Source organism: Felis catus, chromosome A2 (assembly GCF_018350175.1).
Source record: "Felis catus isolate Fca126 chromosome A2, F.catus_Fca126_mat1.0, whole genome shotgun sequence".
In the NCBI taxonomy this organism is placed as follows: Eukaryota; Metazoa; Chordata; class Mammalia; order Carnivora; family Felidae; genus Felis; species Felis catus.
In genome coordinates, this window is record NC_058369.1 from 111,321,466 (window position 1) to 111,345,750 (window position 24,285).

General features: G+C 37.1%; 1 protein-coding gene across 31 annotated transcripts in view; it reads left to right on the forward strand.

The window, feature by feature from the left end:
• HDAC9 (histone deacetylase 9) overlaps nucleotides 1-24,285 on the forward strand; it is a 939,894-nt gene that overhangs the window by 514,514 nt on the left and 401,095 nt on the right. For 22 of the 31 annotated variants that reach the window (XM_019825556.2, XM_045053242.1, XM_045053233.1 and 19 more), the window contains 2 exons: nucleotides 12,134-12,265; nucleotides 15,650-15,765. In XM_019825556.2, the coding sequence (XP_019681115.1) occupies nucleotides 12,134-12,265; nucleotides 15,650-15,765 (248 nt within the window). The remainder of the gene's footprint in view (nucleotides 1-12,133; nucleotides 12,266-15,649; nucleotides 15,766-24,285) is intronic. The other 9 variants (XM_045053248.1, XM_045053244.1, XM_045053243.1 and 6 more) reach the window with 1 other exon arrangement.

Genomic DNA, 24,285 nt, shown 5'->3' on the forward strand with positions numbered 1-24,285 from the left:
ACTGCTTTTGGAGAGTTGTAAACTGGGCAAGTCGGAAGAAAAAAAAGGAAACAAAGTAGCAAGCTAGACAGCGATTTTATAGTTTTATGGGAATGAACTGAAAATTTTTAAATAAACATAAGAGAAAAAAAGTTTTTAAAAGTTTAAAGCCATATATTTGAAGAAAGTAAGGTTTACAGCATTTAAGATTAGACAGTGATTTTACTATATTTACTGGATATCATTCTCTTTAATACTTATGAACTCTTTAAAGTCAGGAGAATGTCACATTTGCAGGCAAGAAAATTGAGGCATAGAGACATTGAATAATATTTTACCCAAATCATACCACAGTGGCAGAATCAAGACTGGGAATCAGTGCCAGACTCTTATTAATGTGACCAAGTAAGGTTCATGCTGAGAGCACAAATAAGGTTAGATTTATGGTGATACCCAGAGAGTTATTAGGTGATAGGTGTTAATTTTCTGGACCATACAATCCTGACTGTATGCTTGTTTTCTGGGAGAATTTGTGTCCCTGTCAAATACTGGGCTGTCCCTATGCAGATCTCACCTCACTCTGTCATGAAATCAATTCACATCTATGTTTATACCTATAGCTCTTATGAAGTATCTGGGTAGAAAGTGTTAAAAAGTTTTACATCACAAATAAAACTATTCTTCATGACATTTCTATTTGAAAGAGTATATAAAGGATACATCTAATAAGGGAAGTAAATAAAACTGTAAAGTACATCATGGTATAATTTCTCTCATGCATAGACAGGAATTCGTTCATTCCTGAAATATTAGCATGATTAAGTAATGTATTCTGAATTTTTATTTATAAGTGTGGAATTTTAGAACTAAAGAGGACTTTTATTTTAAAAAGATATAAATATGTCTATGAATTCAGATAACCCCCAAAGTAGCATATTATTTAAGTTGTAAAATACTAGTTAGAAGTAAGACTTTATTATAAACCTTTAGGCTGTGGGTTAAAACATACATTTTAGAGGGACGCCTGAGTTGCTCAGTTAGTTGAGCATCCAACTTCAGCTCAGATCATGATCTCACTGCTCATGGGTTCGAGCCCTGTGTCAGGCTCTGTGCCAATAGCTCAGAGCCTGGAGCCTGCTTTGGATTTTGTGTCTCCCTCTCTCTGCCTTTCCCTGTTTGTGTGCTCTCTCTCTCTCTCTCTCTCTCTCTCTCTCTCTCTCTGTCTCTCAAAAATACGCATTAAAAAATGTCTTAATAGATTTTAGAAACTGGATTGAAGAAGACTGAATATGCCCTTAATCTAGTTTATTTCAATGAAGTGATAATTCAACATTTTACTGTATTTTCAAAGTATGGATTTTCAGAATTTGTCCTTATTTAGGTAAATATCTTATACTTAAAATGTTAAAATGTATAAAAGGAAGTATTCTAGATACATGTCTAGATAAATATGAAGGTATTCTAGACTTAGGGGATATGATTTCCTGGAATCCAAAACATGTTATTTTTCGTGCTTGCCAGAAAAATGAAATTCCTTCTGCATTCCACATCTGATCTATAAGACTTCTTGCCATAACACTGAACATCAAGAAATTTTTAGGAATTAGAAAAGTTGAAGTTCATCTACTTTGCTTCTCAACAACATTTGAAACCCAACCTTTAATTAAGTTTCCTTTCGTGCTTGAATATGTGTAAGCATGCATTTATTCATTTAGCAACTGCTTATTGAGACTTACCATGAGTCTGTGTAGTTGCTAAGTACTGAGAATAGACACAAAATTATGACATCTACTGTTCTGAGCACTATGTGTGGTGGAGTAATTTCAGTGAAACAGCGAAGGTTAGAGCCATATTGCGGTGGTTTGAGGTTAGGAAGTGGTGGTGGCAAGTTCAAGGCTACTTAAAAAAAAAGCTTGACTGTGAATTAAAGTATAACTACAGATAGTAGCTAATAATTTATATCTTAGGAGGGCTTATTTTTGTTTGAATGGGAAAGATGCACACTTGTCTGCTAAGAAGAAAGAAAGAGAGTTTGAAGATATACATCAAATATCCTCTCTTAGTATTGCATAATTTAGCTAAATTTTGCTTGATATTTTTTGAAGCCTTATTTTCCATTTAGTATCCCTTTCTCAATGTATTAGCATACTCAATATTCATTCCTTGAATTTGCCAGCACCTTCCCCTGGACAAGGTTGTTTTCTCCATATAGAATTGTACTTTCCTGGGGCGCCTGGGTGGCGCAGTCGGTTAAGCGTCCGACTTCAGCCAGGTCACGATCTCGCGGTCCGTGAGTTCGAGCCCCACGTCGGGCTCTGGGCTGATGGCTCAGAGCCTGGAGCCTGTTTCCGATTCTGTGTCTCCCTCTCTCTCTGCCCCTCCCCCGTTCATGCTCTGTCTCTCTCTGTCCCAAAAATAAATAAACGTTGAAAAAAAAATGAAAAAAAAAAAAAAAGAATTGTACTTTCCTCCCAGGTCGGCCTGTCAGTATCTCACTTAGCCCCCAGGATTTCCCCCTCTGTGCCTTACAGCCACAACCTGCTTATACTTATAGCATGGCATTGATCACAGTCTGTCATTCATTTTTGTTAGACCTTGAATACCTAGGAGAAAAAGGCTTTCTATTTTATTGATGAAGCAGTTGCCTCAGTGTTTAACACACACTTTTTCACATTAATTGATTCATTCATTTATTCAATAAATAACTTACAGATTTACTCTAATTAGTAGGTATTGCATAAGTACTGAATAAGCAATGGAAACATAACTGTACCCATTCCCAGCCCTCATGGAACTTGCAGCCTATGTTATCAGTATTGTTACTCAATAGAATCTTAATTAAATGACATTAAACAATGGAACCAACTAAATAGAAAGTTTCCATTTTAACTATAAAAAAGTGATGAAATATTGTATAAATTATAATTTGTTTTTGTCCAGAATCATATTGTTTGATTAAAGTATCTTATCTTATTCCTTAAAAATGGGAATTTGTACTTTAAATGTCCTAAAAATTCAAGGAAAATTGTTATTTTCTCCTTTGTTTGTCCTAGTATTTTTTTTCTTAAATCTAGCATTGAGTAGCAAGTTTTGTATTCATTTATTCATTCATTTCCACTAAGTGCTAATGAAGCCAGGTAAGCACCAGGCACTCAGAAGAAACACTGGTGTAAAAAAGGGTACAGTATTCAGTACAGAGTACTGCTCTTAGATAGAAGAAGAAACTGAGTGTCTTGTCCTGGGCCTTTGAGTTTTAGAATGCCTGCTCTGGCTGACAATATGAAGCATCTATGAGTGCTATAGGAAAATGCCCATTCAGGGCTAACAACCTCCCCATCCTGGACCACATTCCTGTTACCAGGACCTCCATATGTTTTTCCAACTTCTCTGAGCTGCTTCGTAGGACTTAATAATACTCTTTGCCCTGTATGCCCATTGATAATTTTTATAATAATAAGGTTGGTATTGCTTTCTTCCTTTTTTTTAAAAAAAAATGTCTATTTTTGAGAGAGAGACAGAGACAGAACACAAATGGGGAGGGGCAAAGAGAGAGAGGGAGATGCAGAATCCGAAGCAGGCTCCAGGCTGCATGCTGTCAGCACAGAGCCCGACGCAGGGCTCAAACTTAGGAGCCGTGAGATCATGATCTGAACCGAAGTCGGACGCTTAACAGACTGAGCCACCCAGGCGCCCAGTGTTGTTATTTTCAATTGTGAGGAACCTAAGAATTAAATTCCTGTTTACACTGATGGAAGGAAATACTCACAAGTGCGTTCACAAGTAGGTTCACAATAATGCGTGCCACTGGTGCAGTCTTTCCAAGCAACACTGTAGATCACCTAAACATCCAGTTATCAAATGTTTAAACAAAATATTGCATACTCACATGTGAATGTGACTACATAACATATGGTACACCCTTATAATGTGTTTTTAAAAGAATACATAGCTACTTGGGGAAAGATTCATAATAGATTTTTGAGTGAAAAACAGAATAAATGGAATTATTTTAAAGAATATATAATTGCCTGTGAAAAGACTTGTAATGCATTATTAAGTGAACAAACAGTATGCCATCATAAATATAATTTGATTCTCATTTTCAAATATTTTTATATACAAAACACAAAAGAAACATATTAGCAGGCAAAACTCAATTTGCCCCATTTCTAAAAATATTGAACATGTATGACCTATATAATCAGAAGACAGCAATAAATGTTGTTATAAAATAAACACTTCACAAGACCACACTGCAAATTGACTAATGTGCATAACATATACCAATATGCTTTTTCAAAGAGAATAATCCTTTTTAATAAACAGATATATTTGGTATATTCCCAATAAGAAGATGGATAGATGTTGACAATAATATTTCTGAATCAAAAATAATAGTATTATAATTTCTTCAGGGAATTGCATTCATAAATTACCGTAAGTGTGGCTAGTTATTAGAAGTTAAAATTACCAAAGAAATGATTTTTTTAAAACTCATATGAATGAATTATATATCATTAAATGGTTACAGTTAGAAAGAGTTAGATTAGAAACTTTGCTCCTGACATAAAAATGTACAAAATCTGACTCATAACATTAAAAATCTGTATTATTTGAGCCAAAAATATAAGTTGTGTTAGATTTGTAGTATTATTCTGAATGCTGACTTTGCAAATACATAGCCTTTGTCTAATTATGAAAAGTTTTAATTAGAGTAACCTAGATCTTCAGATAAACTAGATTAGAGAATTTTCTATGTCCCCAAATTATCTTTTCATAATTGGAATGATTACTTAATTGAACAGTTCACATGGAATGGATTCCTACACTGCTACCCTGAAAGGGAGAAGTGACTCAGGCAGGAAACCTAATCTTCCTAAAGGACATTCAGAAGAGAGTGAATGAATGATAGCTTTTATGTCCTTGGTTCCAAGTGACAGAGTATTAGAATATGGCAGCTCCTAAGGTAGCCCTGTGGGTGGGAGAGAGCAAGAGAAATCCAGCAGAGAGAGAGGCTGGGTGAAAAGTACACAGATCTAGTACAGCAGGGAAGAGTGACAATGCCAGAGAAGGAATCAGAAGTTGGCAACAGAAGTCTCACCTTCACTTGTGTTTTCAGTGCTAAATATGCAGTGCAGGTAAAATTGTTGAATATCTCAAATATTCATTAGTATAAAGACATATATTAATCTAGTACTAAATTTTGATTGATAATTATTATCTAAATAGTATTGTTTTTTAAACATTTATTTATTTGGAGAGAGAGGGTGTGCACAAGTGGGGGACAGAGGGGGGGCAGAGAGAGAGAATCTCAAGCAGGCTCCGTGCTGTCATTGCAAAGCCCCATGAGATCATGACCTGAACTGAAATCAAGAGTTGGGTGCTTAACCGGCTGAACCACCCAGGCGCTCTTAATTAATGGTATTATTGGCCATTACTCAATGGAAATTTCTTCCTTTTATCCTTATGATCATTTCAAATGAGAATGAAGAACATCTGTATACCATGATACGTGGTATTGAATTTTTGTCTGAATTATTGGTGTAAAGAATGTTCATAATTTAGGATTAAAAGGGAATAAGGACAAAGTGCACACAGTAAGCATCATTCTTAGTAGATGGTGATGTATTTAAGACAGAAACTAAATAAAGTAGAAATTATAGGGGCTCCGGGGTGGCTCAGTCGGTTGAGCATCCGGGTTCAGCTCAGGTCATGATCTCACGGTCCATGAGTTCGAGCCCTGCATCAGGCTCTGTGCTGACAGCTCACAGTCTGCAGCCTGCTTCAGATTCTGTCTCCCTCTCTCTCTGCCCCTCCCCCACTCACACTTTTTTCTCTCTCTCTCCCCCCCTCTTTTTCTCTCTCTAAAAAGTAAAATAAACATTAAAAAATGAAAAAAAAAAGAAATTATAAACAGGTAAGTAAAAATATTGAAAAAAATATGTAGTCAATTACCAACAAAAAATTGATTTTATTTTATTTATTTTTTTAAATCTTTATTCATTTTTGAGAGAGAGACAGCACAAGCAGGGGAGGGGCAGAGAGAGAGGGAGACACAGAATCTGAAGCAGGCTCCAGGCTCTGAGCTGTCAGCACAGAGCCTGATGCGTGGCTCGAACTCACCAGCCGTGAGATCATGACCTGAGCCAAAGTCGGATACCCAACTGACTGAGCCGCCCAGGTGCCCCCCAAAAAAGTGGATTTAAATATACTGAGTAAAAGATCAGAAAAGGGATAATTACTATTTTTGTTGTTTTTATAGGTAACATTGCAATAGGCAAAGGCAGTAAACCAGTTGTAGCTCTCTATCCTTCTATTTTTTTATTTTAAGTTTCTCTTAGTCTTACGTATAGACTACAGTAAACATTCATTTATTCAACATCTGTCAGTTGAACAACTTTTTTTGTGACAGCCAGCCAGTTGAGCTATGTACTCTATTCCACCCCTTTAATCATCCACCATGCTGTACGGTAGGCATCATTACTACTCTGTAGTAGATACTAAAATGATTCACGGAGATCAGAGAACTCACCCATGGTTGCAATTGGTACATGAAAAGTTAGCAGTAAAATCTGAGTCTGATCTTTTTCTGTTTGAGACCTCTTTGCTTCTGCAAAAAATACTTTCCATGTCTGTATGTGTGTGTAAGTGTGCAAAAATGACACCCTCACACTCACATAAAACAAGCTGTAGTGAAATGACAAGTCTGGGCTTTGTCAGTTACTATTGGAATCCTGATTTTTTAACCTGTGCTTCTGCTACCTAGCTTTACTCTTTCTTTCCCATTGTTTGTTCTCAAACCCTGCCACCCCTAAATTCATTCCGCACCATGTATGAAAAGAAAGATTTGAAATACATTTAACTCATGAAGCATCTTGTACATGTTTTCTGTTTCATTTTGTTCCCTTTTTAATTTCTTTTAAGTGAAAAGAATAAAAGGTTTTAGGTCTGTCCTCTTTATTTTAATATTGATTGTTTTCATTTAAATAATGATAATCAATTTTTCATGCAAGGTTTTCTTCTCAGCAGACACATGCATTCAGATGGGCACACACACTAAAAAGCTTGCCTTCTGTTTCTGTGATTAATTGAGATGTAGAGAGTGATGGGTATGGGGTAAAAATAGAAAGGCAATTAGTGCAACTAGGCATGAAATACATTGAGATACAAGCAGAATGTCTCCCCAGTTAGTGATCTCTTTCTGGGCTCTTGAGGATTAGCATCCCATTAGCAAGTCACTGGAATGGAAATCTTCAGCCTTTGGGGAGACCAGAGCATTAAAAATGGAATTAACTCTAACTGCAAACTGAGTCAGCACAATAGATCATTAATTCTACGCCTTGGGTATATATCATGCTGAGCTTTGGTGTGTGGGCTTCTGAAATATGAGGAGTGAGCTTATAAAGCATTGCAATGACTAAATGATGGTTATCTATCATTTCATCCTTCATCCTCACCACTGAGATACTAATGTCTTTGGTGACTCTGGTGACTCAAAACCAGCATTGAAATACAGATGAAAGTTTTTACTAGAACTAGTGCATATGGACCTTTATTTAGAAAAGTTTTACGTTGTGTATATTTTCTAATATTTATTTTTAAGAGAGAGAGAGAGTGTGGACACACATGTACACACGTGCACAAGTTAGGGAGGGGCAGAGAGGTGGGGGGGAGGGACAGAGGATCTGAAGTAAGCTCGAACTCTCAAACCGTGAGATTGTGATCTGGGGCTGAAGTTGGACACTTAACCGATAAGCCACCCAGGACACCCCAGTGTATTGTATATTTTGAAAAAATAAATTTATGTTGCACTTACTGAATATCAGTGATTCCTAGTTTTTAAAAAGCTATGTCCTTGGGGCGCCTGGGTGGCTCAGTCAGTTAAGCTTCTGACTTCAGCTCAGGTCATGATCTGAAGGTTCCGTTCTTGAGTATGAGCCCCACAAGCCCCAGGAGCCTCATCAGGCTCTCTGCTGTCGGCATGGAGCCCGCTTTGGATTCTAAGTCTCCCTCTCTTTCTGCCCCTCCCCAACTGGCGCGCGCGCTCTCTCTCTCTCTCTCTCTCTCTCTCTCTCTCTCTCTCTCTCTCTCTCAAAAAAATAAACTATAAAAAAAAACAAAAAAAAAACTAAAAACTATGTCCTCAGCTGATAAAGATAAAAATATCACAATGCTTCAAGTAGTATCCTACCAAAAATTGAGAATTACATCTTTCTACATGAAGTTGACTTGTTTTGCTTTCTGTAGAAATACCAGTGATATTAAAAATGTTTTGAAATAAATTTCTAAGTATAAAAATATACTGAACACCTGATTATTTTCAAGTGATGTATAGTACTCCCTGATTTCTAATGATCTTTTCTTACTCTTCCACATCCTCTTTGAGAATGTCTAACAGATAGTATTATCTCCTTTGATCATCGCAGTGTAGCATAGTCATTAACAACTGCCATTTACAGATTCTTACCCCAGGGTTTCTCACACTTGGCAGTATAGACATTTGAGTCCAGATAACTCTTCGTTCTGGGATCTGTCCTGTACATTGTAGGATGTTTAGCAGCATCTCTGGCTTCTACCCACTAGATTCCCAACAGCTATACTCCATACTGACCATCAAAAACATCTCCACACATTACCAATTGTCCCATGGTGTTAACATCTTCCCTGACTGAGAAGCACTGGTTTATCCTTTACTGAGCATGATTTAATTTAATTCTACAAAAACTTGGCAAAGTGCGTGGGACTTGGTTAATCAAAGTCTTGGTAGGAAACAGAACGTTCACAATATTGGTCATAGACTTTTATGAAAGGAGTACTTTACAACTGCTTAGGGATGTTGAGGCACCCAGAAAATAGCAGCAAGAAACGATTCCCACCCCTAGGGTTGAAAAAGCAAGGAGAGGAAATAATGTTTCTGGAGTGCTGGGAAAGCTGGAACCATGGAGCAGAAGCCTCTCGAGGGAGATGAAATCAGAAAGAAACAAAACTCTAGCCAGTGATGCAACACTGAGGCAGAGAGAGCAGAGGATACCCTGGCCCCTCCCTCCTCCTTAATCCTTTATCACTAACCAGTCCTACCCATAGATGAGCCCAAAGGAAATAAAACCAGCAAAGGACTAGAGTGAGGCAACCCCAGTACTCAGCCTTATGGGCTCAGACAAAGATGTAAAATGGAGTCTATTGGGGCACATGGAGGGGAAAAAAAACTGTCCCCATTTTAACATGAAAAACTGAGGTTTAAAGATACAAAGTAATTCACCCAAAGCCAAGGTACTCCATGCCCTACTAGTAATCTATAGCTGATTTGCATAAATGAACTGACATTCAGAGACTAGGAATTATTCAAGGTTATTGATTTTAGTAGCTGATAGCTACAAGACCAGAACCCAGTTCTCATTCCTAGTCTGGTGTTCACTTTTTTTGTGTCGACCTTTGAAAGAAATTTTAGAACTGTATATCCAGCCCACTCTGAAACAAACATAGGAATTAAAGCTATGTGCTGACCTGACAAATCATTTTCTTTTCCCTGAAAAGCTTACGGAATTCTAGGTTTCATGTAGAATGTTTAAATGGCATATGCTGTTTTTCCAAGCTTTTTGGCACATTTTAGTCTTGACTGCAGAAACTCGGCCCCAACTGGTGCAGTGTGTTAGGAGAGAGAAGGGGGCTGGACTGAAAATCAGGAGAGTGGGGACCCAGTTCTGACTGGGTCATTCCTGCCATCCTTGGCAGTAGTAGCAGTAATGAAAGTTCCATAAACCTTTCCTTCCCTTGCATTCATCTAGATCTTCACAGTTATTTTCAGGTATCTAATCAGGTGGCCATAGCTCTAAAATAAAGGAAGTATTAGATTTTTATGTTTCAGAAATGAAGAGCCAGGCTCAGAGAGTACTAGAGTCTTACTGAATATCCCATAGCTGGGAAGTGGACTTCACCTCTTCTCACTGAAAACATAGTGCATTTCCTACTCCATCCTTTAAAGTGATTAATCAATTGATAGTCTTCCTCTGGAGAGCCAGTCAATCGGTAGCATTTTATACTTATATTTCATCATCAAGGCATGTCTAGATCAAAGTCTGAGAATCTGTAATTTTTTGTCTTCAGGTTATAAGCAAGGCCACAGTGGAAAGCAATAAGAGTTAGTACATAGAGATTCCTCATTTCTTCCTTTCTAGGTTTCAGATGAATATATTTATTAACTTACAGCTTTTTAGAGACAACAATTGGTGTTTTAAAGGAATTTAAAAATAAACATGTACAGGGAAACATATCTAAGTGAATTAATACAGTTTTATTTTCTCCCTTTAATCCTGGTTGAATCAGATGCTAGTAATTCAAATTTAGACTTCTCCACTAAGATAAAGTGGACTGACAACTCCTGGAAGGTCTGGAAGAACCTTAATCCTTTACCCAAACTGTTTACCTTCTTTGCCTCAAGGTGGGGGCCCCAGGAAATGGTACATATCAGGGCTCCCGCACTGAGCTTCTTGTTCTCAGTCCTGCTCTCTGCCTACCCCCTTTTTCATTTTCTACTTTTGCAAAACTTTCAAGCCACCCATCTTTACCTTTTCAGGGTTTTCAGCCATAAAATCAGGTATATAACACAAAAAAAATTAACTTGTTTTATTTTTATAACTGGATATTTCTTTCAAGTTCCTATTTCACCAAGCTCATTCCAAGTAAAGCTAAAATGTAGGGGTTCTTCATGCAACGTCAAGCTGCAGAGAAGGGAAACAGAAAACAAAAAGACAAAATGAACATGCAGATATTTGAAGTCTAAACATAAAAACAAATCAATAATAAAGAGGGATAAGAAAGAAAAGATTGTTAAGTTTTACTTTGACACACTTTGCAGTCAGGCAAAAATATAAAATTCCTTCAAAGAAAACATTTCACTCACCGAAAACTCTAGCTGCATGATACCATCATATCTAACGCAGATGATTAGTAATGCTTTGGGAAAAGGTTTATAATTGTTATCATGTTCATATACAAGGAAGGGTGGAGCAGAAATATTTTGGTATTTAGAAGAATAGACTTGATCTAGATTATCTAGGTACAGATCATGGTGTCATCCCTTTTTACCTCTGAGACCTTGGGCAAGTTACTTACCCTCTCTGTGTTTGTTGCCTCATTAATCTAATCAAGGTATAAATAGAATCTGTCCCATATAGATTTTTTCTCATGGTTAAACAAGTTAATATTAACAAAGTGTTTACAACAGTAGTGAACATGGGAATCACTACATGAATGTTAGTTGTCGTTGGAAACACTCTTTTCATAACTGTCATCATCAACGTCATCACCATTTTCGTTACCATCACTGACTTGTACTACATAGGGGCTCAATCCAGTGTTCCCATTCTTCTAGGGTATAATTACGTAGAAGCCTAATACATAATTACTAAGTTAGAGAACATCACTATCTAGAATAGTTTAACCAAAGAAATACTAATGTATGTATACTAATGTATAATGTGCATTTGTACTTTGGAACATATAACCTAACTCGGAACTTTCAAATCTAAGGCTTGGCCACCCTTTCTTTCTATTTGATTGTATACTAAATGTGTAGAAAGTTTTATTCATAATGATTCCTCTTGGTTTGGTGTTAATATACCAAGTATATTTTCTCAGGGTATCAGGTTAGAAACTACCAACAAAGAAATATTCCAGGAATCAGAATTAGACATAAATTATATGCTACAGAGGTGTCTTCTTATTACCAGAAGTCAGGCCAGAGTCTCTAAAATCACATCAGGGTACTGTTTTTGTGGTATTGCGTTTCACCCTTGGGAGAATTAAAAGAGCTGACAATGACGTATAATAAATCTTACTCTGACCCAAACATATTTAATGATTAAACCTCCCAGCAATCCCAATTCTGTCAGATAAAATAAGTAGAAAAGTTTATATTTTTACTCTTTTTTCACTTCATATTTAGAGAAGTAGGAAAACATTTTGCACATTTCACAAAAATAATTACTATATTTGTCTGTTTCATTCATTTAGAGTTAATGCCTTATTTTACATGGTTGGAATTTTAATTTGAGATGAGAAGGAACCAAGAAAAGGGTGAGCCGTTTTTTATACACAGGAGCAGCTGGCTCTCTATTTTTTAATTTTTATCTATTTTCTTTGTCTCAATCCCCAGCCTCTGAGCCCAACTTGAAGGTGCGGTCCAGGTTAAAACAGAAAGTGGCAGAGAGGAGAAGCAGCCCCTTACTCAGGCGGAAGGATGGAAATGTTGTCACTTCATTCAAGAAGCGAATGTTTGAGGTGACAGGTAATTGAGGACTGGGCAGACATACACTAAAAAATGCTGGTAGGAGGAATGAAAATAAATAGTTTAGAATAAACATGGCTGTTGCATATTAAAGTTATTTTGAGGAGAAACATTTCTTGAAAGGAAATTATATTGAAAACTCACAAGTAGTTCAGTAAACCCTGCCATGCATTCACCAACTGTGTTAAATAGGAAATGAATGAAAAACAGAACTATGTGTCAATCTAGGCATAACTAGGGAATGCCAAAGCTCACCTTAATCTTTTCAGAAACAGGCAGTCCATTTTAGGAATGCCAACTAGAAGAATATAACTTTTAATGAAATTTGATCAGAAATGAGCAGAGGGAGGTCCAAGAAGAACACTTCCCCCATACTCAGACATGAATGTACAAAATGCATCTGGGAAAATTAAACTATGTGGAACAGCAAAACCTTGACTTTTCAACAAATTTACAGAACTCATAAATGACTTTATGTGTTTACTAGTGAACTGGGACTTATGGCAGGAGGGGGATATATTGCCTTTTAGGAAGGGAAAGAAACTGTCATTTTCACTAGTCTCAAATGGAAGAGTTCTTATTTTTTTAGCTGCCTGGTTAGTGGTGGGGTGAACAGGTTAGGAAATTCAACCTGATGTCTTACAAAGCTTTCTAGTCCCAGTTGTACCTGGTCTGAAATTAGAGAGGACCTAGGGATATGAGAACGAAAAAGGCTAGCCAAAGTAATAGTATGGACTACTGAGTACCTACTTGGAGCTATGCATTGTATCTGGTCATTTCCTTCAGTTGCATCAATAAAGAAGTGGTCATTTGCAACCATTTTTTTCCATGGTTATACCAATCTAGTCAGTTGCTATTATTCCTCCAAGATCAGATCTTATCCTTAGCAGGTAAGGATAATAATTTTTAAAAATGACTTGTCTGTATCTCCTGTGGCCATCATAGTGTGCAGTTTGGGGAGACAATAGGGCAAAGGTGGTGGAGGTGAAAAATACAGACTACTGATGTGACTTGGTAGTTTGGCAGGTTATTTAGGGAAAAAAAGATGTGTCATCTCCTATGCAATCCTGATAGATTAATATGTGTATCCAAATAAAGTATTATTGGAAACTTTTTCTTGACAGATAAGACCTGTTAAATAAATAAATAGTAAAGTTTATACTTATTTTTAATATCAAATATCATCACTAATTTGGACAATTCTAAATTCGGCGCTACAGACTTTCTTTTTCAGAATGCATATTTGTACTTACGTAAATAAAAATCTTAATTAAGTTTTTATAATAGAGGGACTTAGTGGGTTTGGGGTGTTGGGGAGTGAATCTGTTTTCATGAATGTAAAGAAGATGAAAATATCATTGTCTAATGCAAGTAGATATGAGTGATTTTTCTAATTGGAGAGAATATGCTACCTCATAACAGGAAAACCTGAAGAAACAAGAAAAACATATACATTGCTTTGCTTTTTTTGTTTGTTTTCGCTTTAGAATCTGATTCTCTAAGGTAATATTTATATAACCCAAAGTTCTTTTCTATTTACGATCTTTTCTTGATTGTAACATTTCCCCCACAGTAACTTGCCATATTGCAGCAGAGTTTTGCTCAATACCAATCTGGATAATGATTAATTCTAACTTAAAGGGGTTATGATTTGCTGGAGTTTTGCTCAAGTTTCTTTCATTCTTTTTTTTTTTTGAAATACCATATTTCTCCCTCCCAAATTTTGTGAGATAATGACTGCCCCTTTCATCTGAGGAAATAATGTGTTTTCAAAGAGAGACTTGTATGTTTTTTAGACACACATTTCTGCTCAGTGAGCTAGGACTTGTGGACACTTTGGTAGATTTTTTTTTAAACTAGTATGTTGTACTTATTCTAAATGTCTTTGGGGGATCTGGACTACCAGACAGACAGCTTTAGTCACCTGTACTCCTCCCCCTTCTTCTGCCAGCTTTCATGTAACTGGGATGAGCTGTGTTTGGAACTTAATACTAATTACTTTTACTATCTAGGCAGAGACTTCATAGCATCATAGCAGTTAAATTGACGTTGCTGTTCTCACATCTGTACATCTGTCTTCCCCATGACACAGGTTCAAGTGCATGCTGTTTCCAAACCTATGCCCCCTTTCCTCCCAATAATTGACATGGGAATGACTTGCCATCTCCCTCTTTTTTAAATTCCAGAGTTTTCTGCCCCTTTTCCACCAAAGCCAGGTTATTTTAAAATTCTAAGCCTTGGCACATCCCCATGCCTGCGATGCCTTCTCCTCCACTCCCTTCTTCTCCATTGCCTGCGTATCATGAACCACTTCTCTTCAAGCACCAGGTGCAATATCACTTATTTTCTGAGACTTTCTCAGTGATCCCAAAAAATCAGTTGCTGCCTCCCCTTCCAGGGCTCATCCAGTACAATGTTGTAGAATCCTGTAGCGGCATTTGTTTGCTGCCTTGAGTTCTAGTGCTCATGGCAGTGATTTCTAAATAAGGAAATACTTCGGTCTGAATATCACACACAAGATATAAATAATATAGGTTTAAAATGACAAGGCAGATAAGAAAATAACTTTTTGGTTTTTGTTTTTAAAGACAGGATATGAAAATGAGACAGTAATGAGAAAACAGTAGTCACACAAGGAAGGACAACAATTAGGAGTCTAGGGGAGACGAAGCTCCTTGAAGTATTTTTTTAATGTGTATTTTTCTCATTAAAAGAACAGCAAAGGGTTGCCTGGGTGGCTCAGTCGGTTGAGCGACCGACTTTGGCTTAGGTCATGATCTCACAGTTCGTGAGTTCGAGCTCCACGTCGGGCTCTGTGCTGACAGCTCAGAGCCTGCAACCTGCTTCAAATTCTGTGTCTCCCGCTCTCTCTGCCCCTCCCCTGCTCATACTCTGCCTCTCTCTGTCTCTCAAAAATAAATAAATGTTAAAAAAATTAAAAACAAAAAACAGCAAATAAGAAAGAATCAAAGATAAAGAGCAGATTAATCAAAATGTAAGCAAAATATATAGACAGAAAGGCAGTGAGAAAGATGTGTTTCAGAATTTATTCCAAAGAACTTCTTTATTTTTTTTTTCATCAAAAACTTCTATAATGATCTCTAAGTGGATATCCTTACTTTTCTAGAAACTATTGAGTACTGGGTTGTATTTTTAACAGTGAAAACAAAGGGAGAAAAGTGGTATGAAAATTCAGAAATGTTTCAAAAGTTTCCACAGTTTTTTGTTTTTGTTTTTGTTTTTTTTTTAGCGTACTAAAATGGTGCTTGTCATTCCCATAGGGAAGAAAAAGAGTGTTCTGTGCTGTATGTTACTTAGAGTATAACTAAAGCTCATCTTTGTATGTTTTTCATGAATCTGTTTGTCCTTCACAATGTTTTTCAGAATCCTCAGTCAGTAGCAGCTCTCCAGGGTCTGGCCCCAGCTCACCAAACAATGGGCCAACCGGTAACGTTACTGAAAATGAGACTTCAGTTTTGCCACCTACTCCTCATGCTGAGGTAAGGCTCTTTATTATTTTGGTTCTTTTAAAAATTAGATCTTTGATGAGCCTTGTAAAACAAAGTGAGATTTCTGAACTGAACTTTAACGCCACCTGTTCTTAGTTATTTTTCTGTAGGCTTATAATATATGGAATTGAATAAACTTGATCTTATTTACAAAGTTTGGATGACAATCAGGGTTTGAAAATGTTGAAATGTAATCCTCAAAAAAACCTTTTAGTGATGCTGAGTATACACTGCCCAGCAGTTGTGCAGCTCAGTACTATCATGTTTGTTTTTATTCTGATGGGGGTAGACCCATAAATACGCAAAAACAACCTTATGAAAATCTCTCAGTAGAACAGCCTGTCAAAGTAGGTTTGTTCTCCCTGGTGAGTGATGAAAAAAAGAAGGAGTATTCCAGCTGAGGAACATAGGGCTCGACTGAGCAAACATTTACTGAGGACCTACTAAGTGCCAGCCATTTTTCCTGGGAATGGGAATATAAAGATAAATAAGATATGAACTCTGTTTTTAAAGAATGAAATATTAAAGGAAATTGATCTGAATTCATGCAGTCAACCCTAATAACATTTTTCAACACATAATTTATTGAAACCAATGATGTAAAAATAGAGGAAAATAAAATTGTGAGTCAACAAGAATTTTTCTATGTAGTTTTGGCGTTAGGCTAAGCAAAGGCAACTGTCTATTAATAGCCATTCTTATGAAATAGGCTGTTTTGAGGACACTATCAATTTTTTTTAAGTTTATTTATTTCAGAGGAAGAGAAATAGAGAGCACACACAAGCAGGGGAGGGGCAGAGAGAAAAGAGACGGAGAGAATCCCAAGCAGGCTCTGCACCATCAAAGCAAAACCCTACGTGGGGCTGGAACTCATTAACCTTAAGATGTGAGATCATGATCTGAGCTGAAATCAAGAGTCTGATGCTTAACCAACTAAGCCATCCAGGCACCCCCAAAAGACCCCATCAATTGACTGAAACTCTTGATTTTTCTTTTCTGTTATTATAATTCCTCCTTACCATGAATTGCTCCATGCAAGGAAGGCTGTACAGTAACATCTCATATATAACTGTAACATGTTTCTTCCCTTGTATTTTATAAGAGTCATGGTAACTGAGGGCTGAAAGGGACTGATCAAATATCAGATTCTTAGATCATGTACATTTCCTGATGTGTGATTATCAAACTTCCACTAAAACACTTATAGGGAACTCTCTTTGCTATTTCCTGAGACAACCCAGTTGATTTTGGATAGTTAGCCTGACTGATAGAAATGTCTTCAGTACATTATGCCAATATCTGTGTCTTTGTAATTTCATACACACATAACACACACACACACACACGCACGCACGCACACGCACCCATATACTTATCACACATTATTTATAAATTGTAAAATCAGGCTACAATATAATTGAAGGCAGAAAACCAGAGGTTATGCCTAATAAGCAAAGGATTGAAACCAGTGAAGTCACTTTTGCTCTGAGGACATTTGTATACTTCAGTTTTGAGTTTTGGTTTTTAGGGCCTCACAAAACTCAAGAGAAAGAAGGCAAAGCTCAGTACTGACCAAGGAGGATAATCTAACATGAAATATTAAGCTGGAATTTCAAAAGTCTGTATCTATGCTATGTTGGTGAGCTCCTCACCCCTGCCACCAGAAATGTCTGGATACAGGGACAGAATTTCTCCCTGAGAAGTTTTCACCAGAAGCTAGTACTTGCATGGAGTTGTATCCCAAATTTATATAACCTCAAACTGTTAATTTGGTTTAAAGTGCCCCGGATTTGTTAGGGCCCCTACGTGTCTGGAAAAGCAAATACATATCTTCTCTAGAGGAATACACCTGCATTCTAGATTTCAAAAATTTCTCTCAGTTTTCCAAGGAAAATGGGCAGAAGAGATAGAATCTCTCTTGCTTATGATTACCTGGAAGCTATCTGAAGAATAACAATTCAGGCCTTGACATTATCTCCAGATTCTTCATCTATTCTTGTGTCTCACCATCCTGCTGTCCCTCTTTCTTTTTTTCATTTTCCTTTCTAAAATGTGATACCAGATAGAGTAAGTTCTTCACATGTGTTTGTTATCATAGATATAAGTGGGATTCTTGAACTATTGGCTGAGGTATTGTATTTGTTTTAATGCATTTATATCTCAATATTGGTCAGTTTTCTGTGACCCTTTAATCACTTTCCAGGAAAAGAACAACTTGGTCACAGATATTTCTAAAAACCTTAGATTTCTATTTCCTTTAAATTTGAGGAATGTGATTCTCAGCACTAAAGGGTCTGGATTCTAAATCGGCTCTGGATGAATTTTGTGCCCTTCAAAAAAATAATGACACACTATACTACATTAAACAGCATGTATGATTCTTAGAAATTCATTGTTAGTGCTAAAAGGTGCAGAAGACCACTTACAGCATGAGAGTATTTTATTAGGTTCAGAAACAGCAGTACAATATCTTGATTGGGAAAGTATATGCAGCGAAAGTGTATTTTACACAGATTAATGGTGTGATAAACACACAATTTAGCATGATGGTTATTTCTCTGGAGGGGGGAAGGTGGGGAGTATGGGGAGAGACATGGTTTGTTACTAACTATATATATAATATATAATATATATATAATTATAATATATGTATAACGAGAGAATATATGTATATATATCCATATATATGGATATATATATATATAAAATGAAAGAATATATGTATCTTCCTCATTCCTCTAAGTTGTGTGTGTGTGTGTGTGTGTGTGTGTATATATATATATATATATACATATATATATATATATACAGTACTTAGTACACCATAAAAGAACAACCAAAAAATATATAATTGTGAGATTGGAAGTAAATGGAAAATTTTGGTGAGATTTTCTCTTCAAACTTTTTATGACCTGTTAAATTAAATTGAGTGTCCCAAATTATGCGACCCTATATTTAAATTTCAAAATAATATACATTGAAGAACGACAATTAATTTGTTTATACTGTCTTAATCTCTTATATTCCTAAAGCCTTTATTGTCACAAATATCTGTTTAGAGTGCTCTCACTTTTCAGCTACTTATAGAACGTATTCTGTTACAAACCTTTCCTTCCACCCCCACCATTAAAAAAAAAACAAAAAAAAACAGAAGGAAATGTGATTTAATGGAGTTTGAAAGAGTAGAGGTTTTTCTTCAGGTCAGTGACAGGACATTCACCTCCAAAGCTGGAAAGACTAGTTCAAAAGCAAGCAGTGACTTACTTCATAATGAATTAATTGTGTGCCTGAACTATGATCCAAAAGGCCAGGTGGGCAGACCTTTATGCACTGATGGGTAGCCTCTCTGTGGCCCAAAACAAAAAATTCAACCCTGATGGCTAACATGTGGTTTTCTGCTGTGTTGCACTTACAGAGGTCTGTAATATAATTCATACTGGAGAGGTAAAGAGACAGCAGAACTCAAATGGAAACTCTCCACAAATTAATATCCTAGCTGTGTTACACAAAATGCTTCCACTTACACCAGAAAAAGAGGAAAACAAATATTTTCAGCAATTCTTGATTAAAAATCATTTTGGGTTTAGTATGATTTTTACAGAAATCTTCCAAGATTAACAATAGTGTGTAATTTCATATCAATAGAAATATTTTTAAGGTATGAAAAATACACATCAACTACACTTTGAAAAGCCAAGCCGATTGCTTGGTTCACCATTTGCAAAACAGGCTTATTTTACCATCTTTGGTTAAACAGCACAGGTGAGTTTTCATTTTAAAATAGTTCAACGGTGTACATTTGAATGAACCTTTATTCTGTGACCTGTAAGTATAAAAGCATGCCACCTAATTCTTTCACGGCCCGTGTAAATGAACGGGACCTACTCTACAGGATTTACTTAGGAAACAGGAAAGTAACACTGTATCTCGGGCTGATCTTGAGGCTTAGACAAAAGGAAAATTTTTCTCTTGTAAATTCACATGTCCTGCATAATTTAGATGGAGGTTAAGACAGAAGTAGGAGGAGAATTTACTCATAAGTCCCCGCTAAGGAAACAGCATAGCCAATTCGAAAGTATGGGTCTTCCATTCGACAGGCTCCACAGGAACCTGGCTCCAAAACCGACTACTTTGTCATCATTGGTTAAGTCGCTAAACTTGCCCTGACCTCAGATTCTTTATCTAGTGAAAGGTAGTCATGCCTACTCCAACAACTTTGTTGTGAGGGATCGGTGTTAGGAAGGTGGGTAGTGAATTGTGAAGTGTGAAACGAGTTCATTTTTTGTTGTTGTTATCAGTACTGACTCCTAGTAGGGAAAACTCATTAGCATGTTTGTCTTCAAGCCAGCAAATCACATGTGAGAGTGAGTCTCCATCTGCTCTGACCACTTCTGTTCCATTTCTTCTGTTTCTTGCATATGCTCACTCCTGAACTCGGCTTGTTGGAGCTACTTGTTTTACTCATTTGTAAACTTGGTTGGGGAACTGAAACCTCAGGAGTTTCTATTTCCAGCTCTAGTCAGAAATGTCTTTACCTATCTAGTTACTTTATTGTTAATACTGTGGGCCTGCGGGTTCAAATGTTTCCGTGAATATCAACACCATGATTTTAGAGTCCGTAGATTTATTTGATAGCTCTGTTAACGGTAGCCAAGCAGCTGGTTTATTTCTATTTGAACATTAGTGTCTGGCTCTGCTGTGCTATTTTTTAAATAATTTTTTTTCCAGCAGATTCAAACGATTTTTTAAAAAGGATTCTAATAATAAGGTTAAGTACTCTAAAATCATCTGAAATGTCACTTATTGTGTTTGCCCCAATCTCACATGACTCCTCTGCCTATTGTTTCATCATGGTTGTTGTGACATTTGCTGTAAATGTTATGCTTCCTCCTGAGTGGGTGCAGAGGTATGGATTTCGATGGCAGAAGATAAAACACTTTCCCCCATCTTCAGGGAAAAGAGGCTGATGTGACAAAAGAATCATCTAGTAGGAATAACGTGAGTCAATATTGTAAAACAAGACCTTTAAGGAGACCTTCAGCAGTGCCTTTTAAATGCAAAGGAAGCCCAGGTGAATGATAATATTTTTTGTCTCCATATCATTTTATAGTAGTACATTTTTGGATGTCCAGTAAATGTAAAATCTTAGAGATTTAGATTTCTAAAAACTTTCTTCATCACATGGAGATTTTAATTTTCTATCTGCCATCTGAAAGGACAATAGAAAATAAATACTATTGGGGCGCCTGGGTGGCGCAGTCGGTTAAGCGTCCGACTTCAGCCAGGTCACGATCTCGCGGTCCGTGAGTTCGAGCCCCATGTCGGGCTCTGGGCTGATGGCTCGGAGCCTGGAGCCTGTTTCCGATTCTGTGTCTCCCTCTCTCTCTGACCCTCCCCCGTTCATGCTCTGTCTCTCTCTGTCCCAAAAATAAATAAACGTAGAAAAAAAAAAAAAGAAAATAAATACTATTGAAAAAAATCACTATGAAAACTACAAGTAAGTATTAAATGATTAAGATATATATATTTGGTTTGGGGTTTTTTGTTGTTTTTTGTTTATTTGTTTTGAGACAGAGCATGCGAGCAAGGGAAGGGGCAGAGAGAGAAAGGGAGAGAGAGAGACAGAGAGAGACAGAGAGAGAGAGAGAATCCTGAGCAGTCTCCACACTGTCACCATGCAGTCCAATGCGGGGCTCTAGCTTGCTAACCCTGAGATCATGACCTGAGCCGAAATCAAGAGTCGGGTGCTTAACTGACTGAGCCACCCAAGCGTCCCATCTTTTTTAATGTGGCTCTCTTTCAGATAGTCTAATTTGGAGATCTGGGACCTTTTAAAGCTAAAGCAGACTGAGGTTTACAAGCATGTCTTCCTGCATGCCATTCTACTACACGTAGATATTACCAGATCATGCCAGTCAGAGGTACTTCTGTCTCATGCCAAAGGATCTGATGTCCAGGAAAGGTGGTTAGCTGCCCAGTCATAAGCCAGTGAGTGATGGAGCTCAAATGTAAGACACTGGGGCCACACTTATTTTCACCAGTCCAGACTACTCCTCACCAAGACTCTGTAGAGACTTACATTCCCTATCTGATGCTCTTGTATATTGTAGGTAATTTTGACCATGTAGTAAATTTAAAATTCTACATCCACTTTCTCTAGGAGCTTCTTAAGAAGTAGGTGATTATTTACATAACTAGTTTTCAATCAAAGATCATCTGTTGACTTCTTTGTCTTAAAAGTCAGAAAAGTATTGCTCTTCCTCCCTCCCTTCCTCCATCCCTCCCTACTTTCCATTCCTTCCTTACTCCCTTCCTTCCTTCCATCCTTCCTTCCTCTGTGTCTCCTATCCCCACTTCCATTTCCCTTGCCCCCATAGGCAGTCATTCTCTCCTGTATTTTTCGTTTGCATGGGCTCTTACATCATTTGTATTTTCTGCTTTGTGCCCCAAAATTTTAGTGAGTGTAAATAGCATGGTGTTATCAACCTCATTCCATTTCTTATTTTTATCACTAAGTATATGTTCTTAGATCTAGTCATGTCATTACGGATGCATATACCTAATAGTTTGCTTTTAATCACTGTAACAATCCCTGGTGGGCAGTGCTCCATTTTATCTACCTGTTCTCCAGCGGGATGTCCCAATAGACTCCAGTTCTCACTCACCACCAAAAACTGCTTCAATAAACTTCATGCTTCAGTGGACATCATCCTAAATGATGATAAGTGAGAGATTAATGAGAGAATTTCTTGAAGATATAATTCCCAGCAGAATAATTTTAGGGTCACAGCATATAGTGTAATTATTTTAGTTTATTTTTATGAATTACTCATTAGAATTGCTATACCAGTCTACAGTCCCACCAGCAATGTGTGATGGTCTCAATTCCTATGACATTCTGAGATTTTGTATTTTTCTAATTTTTGCCCATGTTCCTTTTGTAAGAGATTTTGAGTCTTTTCATTGAAACTAACAGGTTTCTGATTTCAATGGCAAAATTAATAGCTCTGTTGAGAGACATAATTTTTCAGTATATTTTATTCATCTGGATTGCAAAGATTATCCATAAGATAGGCTTCCAATTGCTATTATGGTGAGAAAAAAATTTTGAGGGTCATTATTAAGATGTGAGTAGGCCTTCCCTGCCTCAACACCTGACTCAGTCATATCCCTCTTCTCAACATCATGCTCTTTCCAGTCACATGCTCCTAGCTACCAATCAAAGCCTGGTATAAAACTGACACCCTGCTCTGTGCCATTGAAGTGATTTAACCCTACTATAATTATCATAGTTTTCACATGTCATTAGTTAATTTTCTATTTTTCTGTGCACCTAACTAGCATAGCACAGTGCCACACTGTTAATCTAACTGAATTGTTATTTATTAATTGTTTTGTAAGTATTAAAAGGTGGTCACTTATACATTTAATATTTCCATTTTATCTTACTACAGGAATGCTTTCTAGTTCTGAATTTTTTTTTTACATTAAAACCATCTTCCCCATGTTCTAAGATGGAAAATGGCATTTTAGCACAGCTCTGATTTAAGCGCTGGGTCGGTTTCAAAATTGCTTCCTGGAAAAATCATGGCTTTGCCTGAAAATGCTTGTGATCTCACCACAATGCTAAGGTGGAGTAACCTTCCAGCCTTGTAAGAATACTGGTCAGGAACCTTCACTGTCTCAGTGAATTGGAACCTCTCACCACGTCTTTGGCTGGCTTTCAAGTGTGTCTGCCCTCTTTTAGCCGTGTAGATAGAATACAACTCTAGGTTTTTCCTAAGAATCACTAACCTGGAACAGATAGACTGTGTTGATCAAAAAGCTGTATCGAGGAAAGTTGTATTTAAAGAAGATAATTTGAGGAAAACATTTTTTCAGGTCTGTGAAGTTATTTGTGATTCTAGCCATTCCATGTAAATTCTCTGCCTGATACCTTATCTTGTAATTGAAGGAGATGAACTAAGTAATGTCTAAATCCCTGCAGTTCTGTGATATACTATACCAAGTAGTCTCTGTGGGAAGAACCAGCTATATACCTAGTGAACATGGGGGACTCACGACTTTCTTTGTTTCCTCAGGAATGGTCTCCATGACTTGCGCACCCTCATGTCTGTAAAGTCACCAGGGCTTTCACTTTCTTCTCATGTCCAGGTCAGCTGGTTCCCAGTTGCACATATTTATTCTTTTCCATCAGCCTCAGGACCAGATTTTGCTTCCTCTTCTTTTCTAAAGTGTCCCCCATGTCCATACTTTTTTTTTTATGGTTCCCATGTCCTTCAGTAATGGTGGCCCAGTGAGATATAGCTTCTATAGCAGTACCTGACAACAAATCATATAGCCTTGATCAGTTTAAAAGTTATGTTCCTGATCTCACTGGGGACCAGAATTGAGCAAATCACTCTGTTTCTTTATCCATAACTGAAGCATAATGATAGCTACAGAGCGCCTATGAAAAATAGGTTAATGTCCAAAAAAGTCCCTAGCCCAGAGGTTGGCACATGGTAGGTG